The sequence below is a fragment of the Euprymna scolopes genome, chromosome 8 (assembly GCF_053919585.1).
Source record: "Euprymna scolopes isolate OS-2025 chromosome 8, ASM5391958v1, whole genome shotgun sequence".
Classification (NCBI taxonomy): domain Eukaryota; kingdom Metazoa; phylum Mollusca; class Cephalopoda; order Sepiida; family Sepiolidae; genus Euprymna; species Euprymna scolopes.
In genome coordinates, this window is record NC_136489.1 from 42,743,849 (window position 1) to 42,755,514 (window position 11,666).

The 11,666-nt window shown below is 34.0% G+C and overlaps 1 protein-coding gene and 1 long non-coding RNA gene across 3 annotated transcripts in view; one reads left to right on the plus strand and one right to left on the minus strand.

Moving 5' to 3' along the window:
- LOC145283533 (uncharacterized) overlaps positions 1-11,666 on the plus strand; it is a 35,864-nt gene that overhangs the window by 22,202 nt on the left and 1,996 nt on the right. The window lies entirely within an intron of this gene.
- Positions 3,151-11,666, minus strand: part of LOC145283531 (mitochondrial proton/calcium exchanger protein-like) — a 133,528-nt gene continuing 125,012 nt past the window's right edge. For both annotated transcript variants that reach the window (XM_080132403.1, XM_080132402.1), the window contains exon 13: positions 3,151-3,543. In XM_080132403.1, coding sequence (XP_079988529.1) covers positions 3,274-3,543 — 270 coding nt within the window. In that variant the 3' untranslated portion in view covers positions 3,151-3,273. The remainder of the gene's footprint in view (positions 3,544-11,666) is intronic.

An 11,666-nucleotide genomic window follows, 5' to 3' on the forward strand; every position in this document is an offset into this window, starting at 1 on the left:
TTTGGTAAAAACACTATCACAAAAATACATGTCATGTCGAAATTAGTAAAATTACAAAAAATGATTGAGCAGAAAAATAATTACAAGAAAATATAACATATCAAATAATGCAGTTTTATTTTTTCTTTTTCATCCAATTCCATATATCAATCTGATTTATCTGCCTTGTTTTCATTAAACTTTTGCTATTTGAATTTAGAACATTAATGGATCAAAAATATACGATAATGTTTTGTTTTTTGTAAAAGATTATTCTAGCAATTCAATTATTTTTTGTAATTAAAAATTTTTAGTTTTTACTAATTTCAGCATGACACGTAATAGTGTTAACTTGAAATGCATTTTTGGTATCCAAATATAACACACACACACAAAAATAAAAAATACTCATGGAGAACATAAAAGCATATACATTATGATTTTGATTAAAAAAAAAAAAAAAAAAATTACAACTTTTCTTTTGACAACTGTACATCGGATACATCCACAGATCTTTTTCATTGCAACTTTTCCTATCTGTTTGTCTTCCTTTAACTATATCAAACAAATACATTAATCGTTAATGATTATAGAATAAAAGACGAACAAAACGAAAAAAGGGAAAAAGATTGCAATGAAAAAATATAACTCATAAATTTATCTGATATGCAATTGTTGATAAACTCCTTTTTATCAAGAAAAAAAAATTTCTTTCTGGTGCTTGTGCAGTATAATAGTATTTAAAAGAGTGCATTTTAAGTAAAAAACACATACTTGCATGTTATGTCAAAATTAGTAAAAAATTTTTTTAATTTTTTGAGATCTGCTAAAACTTTTACAAAAAAAAAAAAAAAAAAGATATATTAGTGATCCATTATTTTCTCTGCTAAAATGGCAAAATTTGTAAAAATCAGATTGCAGTTACCTCCCCTAGAGTTTAAGAACTCTTCAATATTAACCAATACAATAAAACTATAAAAAATTTATTTTTATTTGGACTTATTTTTCTACTCATTTTTTATAATTTTTACTAATTTTAACATGACACCCAAGTACGTAATCGTGTTTTTTTTTTTACTTGAAATGCATCATTTTGAAATCCCATTATATTGTACAAGCACCAGTTTTTTCTTTTTTTTTTAGAAAGAGCAGGAAGGTGTGTGTGCGGGTATATACAAATGTGAACTGATAACCTGGGTTTGCAGAGCTCAAATGCTGTAAATTCCATAGCACCATTTTCACTTGTGGTTGGTTGGCAACCTTCATGTACTCTCTCACATGAATACCTTATTCTAGAAAGAATCAGGGAAGCACATGCCAACAACAGAATTAAACCAGACAAAAGCTATAACATGTTGATTCATTTGAATTTACATTCATAAAGGGCAGAATACTGTCCGAAATATTATAGTTGCTCTTCTAATTTATATGCTTTTATGTTTACCATATTCAATTATTTTATTTTGGTAATGTGAAAAAATTTGTCATTTTTGGTCAAAAAACATTTTATATACTTGGCTTAATTCTATCATTATTACAGAAATGTCAACACAAACTCCTTACATTTTATAATTAAACAACAAAAAAATACTCGGCCTAAGTATATCATTATATATCTCAATACTAACTCCTATTTATATTGAGATAAAAGTAAAAAAAAAAAAAATATGCCAGTTCAAAATAAATTAACAGGAAAACTTTTGAATATACTTATCACTAAAAAATATTAGTGTTCACCAAAAAATTATGGAAAATAATCAAGTAAAATATTTTTTAAATAAAATTAATTTACTATTTGTAGTCAACAAATTTCAAACAACAAGCCAACATGGCTTTCTTTTAGGAGAAAGGAGATAACCTTCTAAAACATGCTGGTTTGATGCGAATGTCATTTAGAGTTTGTGGACTTGAAATACTAAACTAATTATATTTTTTTTATTAAAATTCTATGCACTTTCTGAAATAAAGCATAAAAGCATTCACATTTCTCACTGATAAGTATATTCATAAGTTTTCCCCTTATTATGAACGGATGTTAAATTTGAGTCTTCATACATATAGGATAGCATAAATTTGAAAATATATTTAAAAAAAAAAAAAAAAAAAAGAAACTTATTTTTTCCAAAAGAAAGTGGGGCTTATTCAGATTGGCATTCATAGCTATAAACAAAAATGAAAAAAACTTATTTTGAACCTATTTGTCACAGAATGAAGATTTTATATTCCATAATCACAAAAATTGATCAAGTAGGTTTTTTTTTTATTTATGAAAAACAAATTTGCTAATTTTTAACCGATAAGTGACAGACAAAGCCATATTTCTTTAGAGAACATAAGGGGAGGTAATCAGTGATTATTTTGAGTTTCCAAGTAAATTAGGGTTGTCTTTACTTGTCCACTGATTCGTTGATTTCATTTTTTTCACCAGCGAAACGGAGTAAAATTTGCTTTTCTTGAATAAAAAAAAAACTACTTGATCAAATTACGTAGATTTTGGAATTTTTCATCTTTGTCTCGTGGCTAGTACATACATCATACAGACATTTCTGTATTTTTTTTTAAATTTTAAATGCCGCCATAAGTGTCAATTTGAATAAGCACCAAAAATGTTTCTTGCATTTTTTATATATTTTCAAATTTAAGATAACCAGTGATGCATTTTTTTTTTTTACTAATTTTTATCCATTGATGAAAAGAGCAAATCTTTGAAAATCCATGAATTAAGGATTTTTCATTATTATAATTCCTTGTTTGAATTTATTCGATTTTATTCTCATCATTTATTTTTTCTATTTCTTTAATTTCTCTATCTTGCATATTAAACTTTTGATTATCTTGATAAGTTCAAATTTTAAAGATACTCCTATTAATTTAGCTCTATTCAAGTTCCACCATAACTGATTATATTGTCTCACCATCTACCTAAGATTTAACCCTTATCCTACAGTGGCCTCTAGATCTTGATGTCGCCCCTTCCCAAGTAATATATATATATATATATATATATATATATATATAGTGTGTGTGTATGTGTGCATATGAATAAAATTCCCCTAGTTTCCAAACATAGCTGATATTTGGTTAGACCCAAAGAATAATCTATCTAATTAAAAATAAGGGTTAATGCTACATGTGTATGTTTTTATGTGATGAAGCAGAGAGCACAAAAAATTTTATCATTGTTCAAATAATTGGTGAGCATGAATGGCCACGAAATTGTCCGAGTGTTATTAACTCCTAAATGATGTACTTATGCAATTCATTCCTCCATTGCCAATCGATAATTGTGAGTGATTAATTCTTTTGTTGTACTTTCTCTTTGTTTTCAAGTTCCCTTGAATGCAACTCCTCAGCCTCCAATGCCATCTTCTCGGCCTCTGACACGGGCATCATGATTGAACCTGTTAATTCCGATGTCGTGTTTGGGTTCTCTTTGTTGTCCTTGCTCAGTTTATCCTTTTTTTCTTCTTCTTCCAGCATATCTTCCATTTTGAAGAGGTCAAGGACTTCTGTCACCTGGGATGGGCTCAACTTGAGATTATCACGGCTCAAGTGTTCGATTGTCTGTAGAGACAAAAAGCAGAAACACAGCAAGTTTGTTATAGTTGTAATAATAGAACAGAAAAAACAAACAAAAACCAAAACCATTATAACAACCATCACTAAGACAACAGCCATATTAGCAACAAAGAAGCACAACAATCACCATAACAATCATGGCCACCAAAATAACACTCATTTCATGTCAAACTTGCTATTATCAAGGCAGATTTCAAAAATTTTATTCCCCCCCCCCCCAAATGTTGCCAAATCAGATCAAGAAAAGCAATAAATTTGAAAGCTTTTAGATGCAATTTAATCAATTCAGAAATAACAAAAAAAAGAATTAAGATGGATATTTTGGGAACTATCTTACTAAATGAAGTGATCTGTATATTGATTATCTAATTCTCATGTAAAATTAGGATTAACTACTTTATTAGCGAGAAGCATGGGAGAGAATTTAATAGACTCTTTCAAAACAATGGGATTTCTATCTCGTGCAGACATGAATATTTCTCATTGATCTGAAAATTTTGGAAACTAAATCTATTGAACAAATTACATTTTTTTTCTAATAAGATAATAGATTTTTGGAATGTGATCCTATGTATTTGCTTCCCCACGAGGGCAGAGTTAGACACAAGGACGGTTTTTAATGTAGGGGAAAATCCAGCTCTTAAAAAAGTGTCACTCTAGACTGAAACAAGCATAAAAATTACCTCGTTCTAAAAAAAAAAAAAAAAAAAAAAAAAAAAAAAAAAAAAGGATGCTCCTTCACTTACTAAGAGCAGAAAAGACTAAGCACAGCATCAGAACAGATACTACACTTTGAAATATTTGTACAAAATATAAAAATATCACATAATGAACAAATTAAGCACATGGCCAATCAAAAGTGTGATGATAATGGGTGGAGCTGGTCATCCTTGGTCACAAATAAATTATCTATCCTACTCATAACTAGAACTATCTCAGTCACCACATTACCACATTCACTCCAGGGGTGTAAAAAGTTTTATTGAATCATAAATATACACAGAGATTACATTTCATTGGCAGATACTACACTTTAATCCTAGCCAAAAGGTTAAAGAACAAATATTTTTGGAACACGTTGCCATATCAGATTATGCATAGAATATTTTTGATGACTTTAGAAATAATGATGAAAACGTAAGGGAACATCTATTTGGAAAGAAATAAAATAAATGGATCGACTAGTTGACGGCAACCCAAAGGCTACATTTTCATTGGCTACAACACTGGGATGTAAGGGCAGACACCACTACTTTTTTTTTTTTTTTTTTTTTTGTCTAGAATACTCCAATATTAAAAAAAAGAAAAAGAAAAGAAAAATCTGTATGACAAACAAAAATATCATATTCCAAAATTTTGAAAAATAAAATCTTTAAGCGATTGATAGGATTTTGTACGCATTGCAACATAAATCTAGCAAGTATGAATTATTGTTGGGTTATCTCCTTTTAAATTCTTTTTTCTAAAATGATGGGTGAGATAGTAACTCTTCGGATATTAGATTTTCTTATTTAAAAATATGGGTAATTCCATGTCAAATCAGTCAGGGCTTGACATCCTTGTCCTCAGATTTTGTTGTAACTTGCAATACAGATTATCATAATAGATAAAACCATTCTCAGCTAAAATTGAACACTAACCCATGTAGATAATGTTGTATACTTTTTTTTTTATGCTAAATATCTGATCAGTTGTGATACTGGTTTATCTTTTACTAACAGTCTGCCCGGCGTTGCCCATTCATAAAATATGCATAAATATTATATTTTAATTAATGCAGAGTTATTTATTTTAAACAGAAATACCGTAGGTATTAAACATAACGTTGAATTCCTTTTAAAAAATTAAGTAAAAAAAAAAAAAAAAACAAATGAAAAAAACGGAAATAAACTGAGACAATTTTCATGATTTTAAAATTTTTATGATGTGCATACGAGTATCATCTTTTACTAAACAGTTCACTTATTGTAAGTAAAAAAAAAAAAATACTTGAGCTGTGATCAAAACCTAAAGATGGTCTAATGGTTATCGTACTTGACTAACTTGACACGATCTATAAATACTGTCTTTTAAATCTATTTATTCTTAACATAAAGCTGTCATGTTTTCCAGCCATACATGCACATTTGTGAAACAGTTGACAAATAGATAAAAATCTGACAAGCTCCACATAGCAATTTTTTTTAATTTTGACCCCTTAGCAACCCTTTTTTCCAGATGAAAATGGATTAAAGAATTTTCCACATGTCTGAATTTCAAGTCAGTCGATCCAAAATTTGTTGAGTATATAGATTGAGAAGTGTCCTCACACACATCCTCACTTTTATAGATATACAGATTATTTCACTTTTACTCATTTTTATATAAATTTACATGGTTTCCAATTGCATCTCACATTCACATGCCCAAACTAGTTGCTTCCCCCAGCAAAGTAATTATGAACCATCGGGAAGAAGACTTAATTTTGAATAGACAAAAAAGAACTTTTTATCACTTTTGGTTCAGGATACTTCATAATGTTTAAATGAATGTCCAAGAAAAAAAAAAACAGTACCATCTCAGTTACATCATCTTTTTCCTCATATTGGGGGGACATACGAAAAATTTCAAACTCTGATAAAAATCATACAAAAGGCTTGATTGCTAAGCAAATCCAATGACATTTTTAGATTCCTTAGATTAAAAAAAAAAACAAAAAAAACATGCCTGATTGAATTATCAGGGTAAAATCATATCCCAAACCAAAAATATCCAAGAAAATGTAATTATTCACTCGGCGACATCTTGGACAATTTAAACAAAACAGAAAATGCTCTAATTTTTTTTTTTTTTATCAAGGCCCGGAAGCCACTCAGGGATAAGGGTTATTGCAAGTACATTACGTTAGTGTGGAGATTTGATGAAGTGTTTACTTAAGGGAGCGGTTCATTAGGAATTATTTAACGTTGGACTTGAACACATCCAATTTGTTGTCAGGTGGGAAGCAGGCAGACGGAACAGAGTTCCACAGGTATGCAGTTCTAAGAAAGAAGCTTTGTTCATGGAATCCAAGTTTTGATTTAGGCACAGATAAAGAGTGGGGGAAATTTTTCACAGTGGATTCGGCTAGACGGGTGTTTTTCGTAAAAGATTGGCGAGGGGGGACCAGAGATTGGAGTTCAGATGAGCACCTGCCATGGAAATAATGATAAAACAAAGATAGGCTCGCAATGTCCCTTCTGTGGGAGAGAGGTTGCAGGGAAGAGAAAAGGCCCCCCCCCCACTAAGCCACGAAGTCTATTTTGTACTCTGTCAAGGTAGGATAGGCTGTTTAGCAGCTCCTGTCCAGATATGGCAGCAGTATTCCATTCTTGGATGTACTTGGCTTTTATATAGATAGAGAATTGCATCAGTAGTGAGATATCTTCTGGAGCGGTAGAAGGATCCCACCATCTTTCCAGCGACCTTGGCAACAGACTTGATGTACGTGTTCCATTTCAGATCAGGAGAAAAGGTCAAACCCAGAAGCTTGTCAAAACATGGGGAATTAGGATCTTCTCTAGACGAGAGCCATTCATTTCAATTGATGCCAGATGGGGTTCAGAGTGTTGATGATGTAAGGATAGGAGTTTCGTTTTAGATGCATTAAAGGTAACCAGCCACATCTTCCCCCACTGAACTACGAGCTCGAGATCAGAGGAGAGAGAATCAGAGAGAACTTTGTCATTTACAGCCTTTGATGTGTTGCCGTAGATGGTCGTGTCATCAGCATAGATGTCAAAGAATGATTTAAGTATGTGTTTTGGGAGATCATTGATGTAGATCAGGAAGAGAGTTGGGCCCAGGATGGACCCCTGAGGGACTCCAGCATTTATATTGCAGGCCTCTGATTTTTGTCCATCGACCACTACTCTTATGAGCCTATCAGAGAGAAATGATTTAATGATAGAAAACATTTCCAGTTATACCGTAGCTGGAAATCTTGTGAAGTAGACCCTTATGCCATACCTTGTCGAAGGCCTTTGATATGTCAAGAGCAATTGCCCTAGAAAGGAAGCCTTTGTCAAGAGATTCACTAATCCTATGAGATTAACCGTTAACACATCTGCAGTAGATCTCGCAGAACGGAAACCATATTGCGTGTCACTAAGAAGGTTATTTCTGCTGAGGTAGTTGACTATTTCTCTATTTAATATGGATTCCAGCAACTTACTCATAACACACAGGAGACTTATTGGTCTGTACTGAGAGGGAGATGACTTTTCACCTGAATTCTTAAATACAGGGCATACTGATGAGGTTTTCCAGAGTGTTGGAAAGCACTTCTCCTTAAGGCAACACTTAAACAGTTTTGTAAGTATGGGAGCAAATTCTAGTTGAAGCTTTTTTAACACTATAATTGGGATGCCATCAGGGCCAGTTGCTTTACCGGAATCAAGGTTCTTGATTAGTTTGGCGACTTCATGCACAGATATTTGTATGTTACCTAGCATGTTCTGTGTTATAGGAGGAAATATGAGAGTTGATGGCCTTCGTCGCATAGGGTAGAATTAGCTGCAAAGTTCTTGGCAAATAGTTTGGCCTTGTCTGATGCTGACGAGATGACCTCTGGTCCATTGATAATGGTTGGGATAGAACGCACACTTCTGTTCAGGATCCTATTTGTTATTTGCCAAAACTGGTGGGAACCAAGCCGCTGATCAACTACTTTGGATTTAACAGACTGGGCATATACTTCTCTTGCATTTTTTATTACTCTTTTACAGTGGTTGCTGGCAGTCCTGAAAGCAGCTTTAGTCTCAGTGCATCTATTACGTTGGTAGTTATGGAAAAAGCGATTTCTGTGCACGATAGCAGCAGCACATTCTGGGGAGAACCATGGCTGGCTGTTAGGTTTTTGTTGGAATTTTTTAGATGGTATGAATCAGTCTATGCCTACAATTAACCATTCGGTCGGGTCTGATACTATAGAGGACACATCCTTTTTAAACATGGAATGCAGAGGTAGATCAGATATGAATGTATGGAAGCTATCCCAGTCAGCCATGGAGTATCGGTATACAGTACGGTGGAGGGGTACGTCTGGGGACTTATTACATTTCATTTTTATCTTAACTGATACAATGGAGGGGTGAGAGGATCCTAGAGGAGAATGAACAGAACATGAACATAGCTCAGGGGAAGTGGAGAGAAAAAGGTCTAGGAGGCTTGCATATTGACCTGTAGTATCGGGCACACGGGTGGGCTCGCGAACAATCTGAGTGAGGTCATAGGCAATGACAAAATCATGACAAAACAAACCTCCCCTTATCGTCTTTCTTATTTGAGTGGGTCAGCCATTCCACGTTATAGACGTTGAAGTCACCACAAATGTGGATGTTAGCCGAGGGATGTGCAGACAGGATCTGGTCTATTTTCTCAGATATACTCTTAAAGATCGTAACTCCGCTGTTATGGGGCCGATAGAGGGCAAATATAAATGCAGTGGTGTAAGCAAGTGCAACCCGGAAGCACATATAGGGTAAATTAGGATCTTCTCTAGAGATATCCCTGACACACTGGAAGCCATCTTTAATGTAGACACATATTCCACGTCCATGGCGATCTGGGGGGTCAGATTTAGATGTTAAGTTAGAGTATCCGTTAATTATGAACTCATCTAGGGAAGTGGTCGGCCCTATTCCAGTTTCGCTTAGAAAGAATATGTCCGGTTTCGTCTCCTGTAATTGGGTTTCAACCTCTGGAAGGTTGGAACATAGACCCCTGATGTTGCAGAAGGAGACATGGTAATAGGGGTCTACGTTGGAATATGGGTTTCTAGGGTTATTCGAGTTTTTTTTCTGGAGATATTTCATGTTGAGGTTTTGGGATTTGTGGAAGAGGTCGGCATACTTGGTTAGAGCAGGATAGAGAGGGAAAGTAAGAGCGAAAAAGACAGGAAATGTTTTTTTTATGTAGCACATAAGGTAAAGCCGTAACAATTACCCACTAGTATGGCATCGAGAGGCCCCACCAGACACTACTGCATGGTCCAGAATCCATTCACCAAATGGCAATACAGCAGTCCCAGTACTTTGCGCCTGCTGATAGGACAGCCTCCTTAGTGGTTAATCCAATGTTCGGGGCCCCTTACTATCAGGCGGATAACATCAGCCCAGACGAAACGTTTACCTCCAGCACCCTTACTAGTGACATGGCCACAAGGATAGACATAGAGACAGAAAAATTTCCGACATCTCAGACTACTGTTCACCAAGTACTACCGACCTGGAAAGCAGCTTTTTCTTCACCCTTTGCCAGAAAAATCACTCATTTGAATGAGGACTGAGGGACAAAAAAAGAGAAGCAAGAGTTACTGGAGCTGCCGATAACACATCCACTGCATTATCTACTCTCCATTAAAAAAAAAAAAAAGGGGGGGGGGTACAAGGGACTTATTAATATCTAAGTAGTAAAGTCCGGTGCTCAATTATCAATTCAGGACGCTTTTGAAGATAATCTCCCCTCCCATATTAATTAAATCTGCAACTACTTGGAGTTACATGCTCAAATTTTCATGATTTTAAAATTCTTATGTCCATTTGTGATGCAAATTACAAAATCTGAGGATATGCCTGTCAAACTCCTTAATTTCTGGATGATTTGACATAGAATAATCCATAAAGAAATAATGGTCAGAACACGAGAACAATGGATAATTAATTATATAGCTAACCTTTATAATTTAGAGTGGTACATATAAATTAAAACCAGTCGTCTGGAATACTGCAGCTCAATAGAAGAGAGTTAAATCATCTAGAGTCAAAGCAGGTCAAATGAGAGGTAAACAAAATTACTAAATTAAAATGAGATCATTTACATGCGTTCAAAGAAATTAAAACAACCATCTGAAATAGCGTATGATCATCAGAAATGATATTGAGTGTATTTAAATATTCTCCTCATCAGCGGGGGGGGGGGGGGTGCACCAAATTAACAATCAAGAGGATTATGCTTCCACATCAAATATATGTCATATATTATGTGTCAGATATGTCTACTAGTTTTAAATAAGTGTTACTTGCTTTTTGTAAAATATCAGATGATGTTGAACTAGTAAAACTAATGTTCGTTTAAGTACAAAATTACTTGGATAAACTGGGAAACATTTTTGAATTTTTGAGATAAGGATTGTTAATCGGTATTAGATTATCTGGACTACTGTTCTCATCTTAAAATTGTCATATTCACAACATTTCAATTTAATATTTGAACATTATTCAGGTGTATCATGTCAAACTTGAGAACCTGAATTTCAAGTTGAACATGGACATATGGCCTAAAGAGCTCAGTGACAGTGAGGATGAAGGTTCAATCCTTACTACAGATAATAACTAAAAATAACAAATTAATACTCCAACTGAGAATTTCAAATTCTAGAATCCTTATCGAATTTTGCACTTTTTTATTTAATCTAACCTTCATGTGAAAAATTCTGTTTCCAAGTCATTTTAATACACTCACAGCCAAATATTGCTATAGAGATTATGTCAGTCGAAGATGAACTGGAAAAAATACATTGAGGACATTGCCAAAGCTGCTGCATAGAAAGTGGGCGCCCTCTACTGTGTTAAAAAATTACTCACCCGAGAGTATCGTGTATCTCTACAAAGTTAGCATTAGCCCATGCGTGGCATATTTTGCCACATCTGGGCTTGTGCTTCTACCAGTCTCTCTCTCTAATAGACAGGGTCCAAAAAAATAGTCTCAAATCTAATAGGTTTCGCACTGTCAACCAAGCTCCAACCTCTGTCCCATCAATACAATGTTGCATTCCTGTGTCTGTTTTACAAATATTTTAATGAATGATGAATTTGTAGCACTTGTGCCCCCTTGACGTACATATGCTCAACTCAAGCAACAAAATCCCACTCCTTCACTGATTACGTCCCTAAATTCTAGAAAGCCGATCCTAATAGCTTCTTCCCTTGGACTACTAGACTTTTGAATTCCCTCCCTGCTTCCCTGAAATGCAGACATTTAAATGTAATGCAAACAGACATTTTGCTCGTCTACTTATATAGTCCCTGATAGGTGTGATTCGAAATAGTAACCCTTTACATCCAAGTAGCAATATGCCTTGTTTGAAG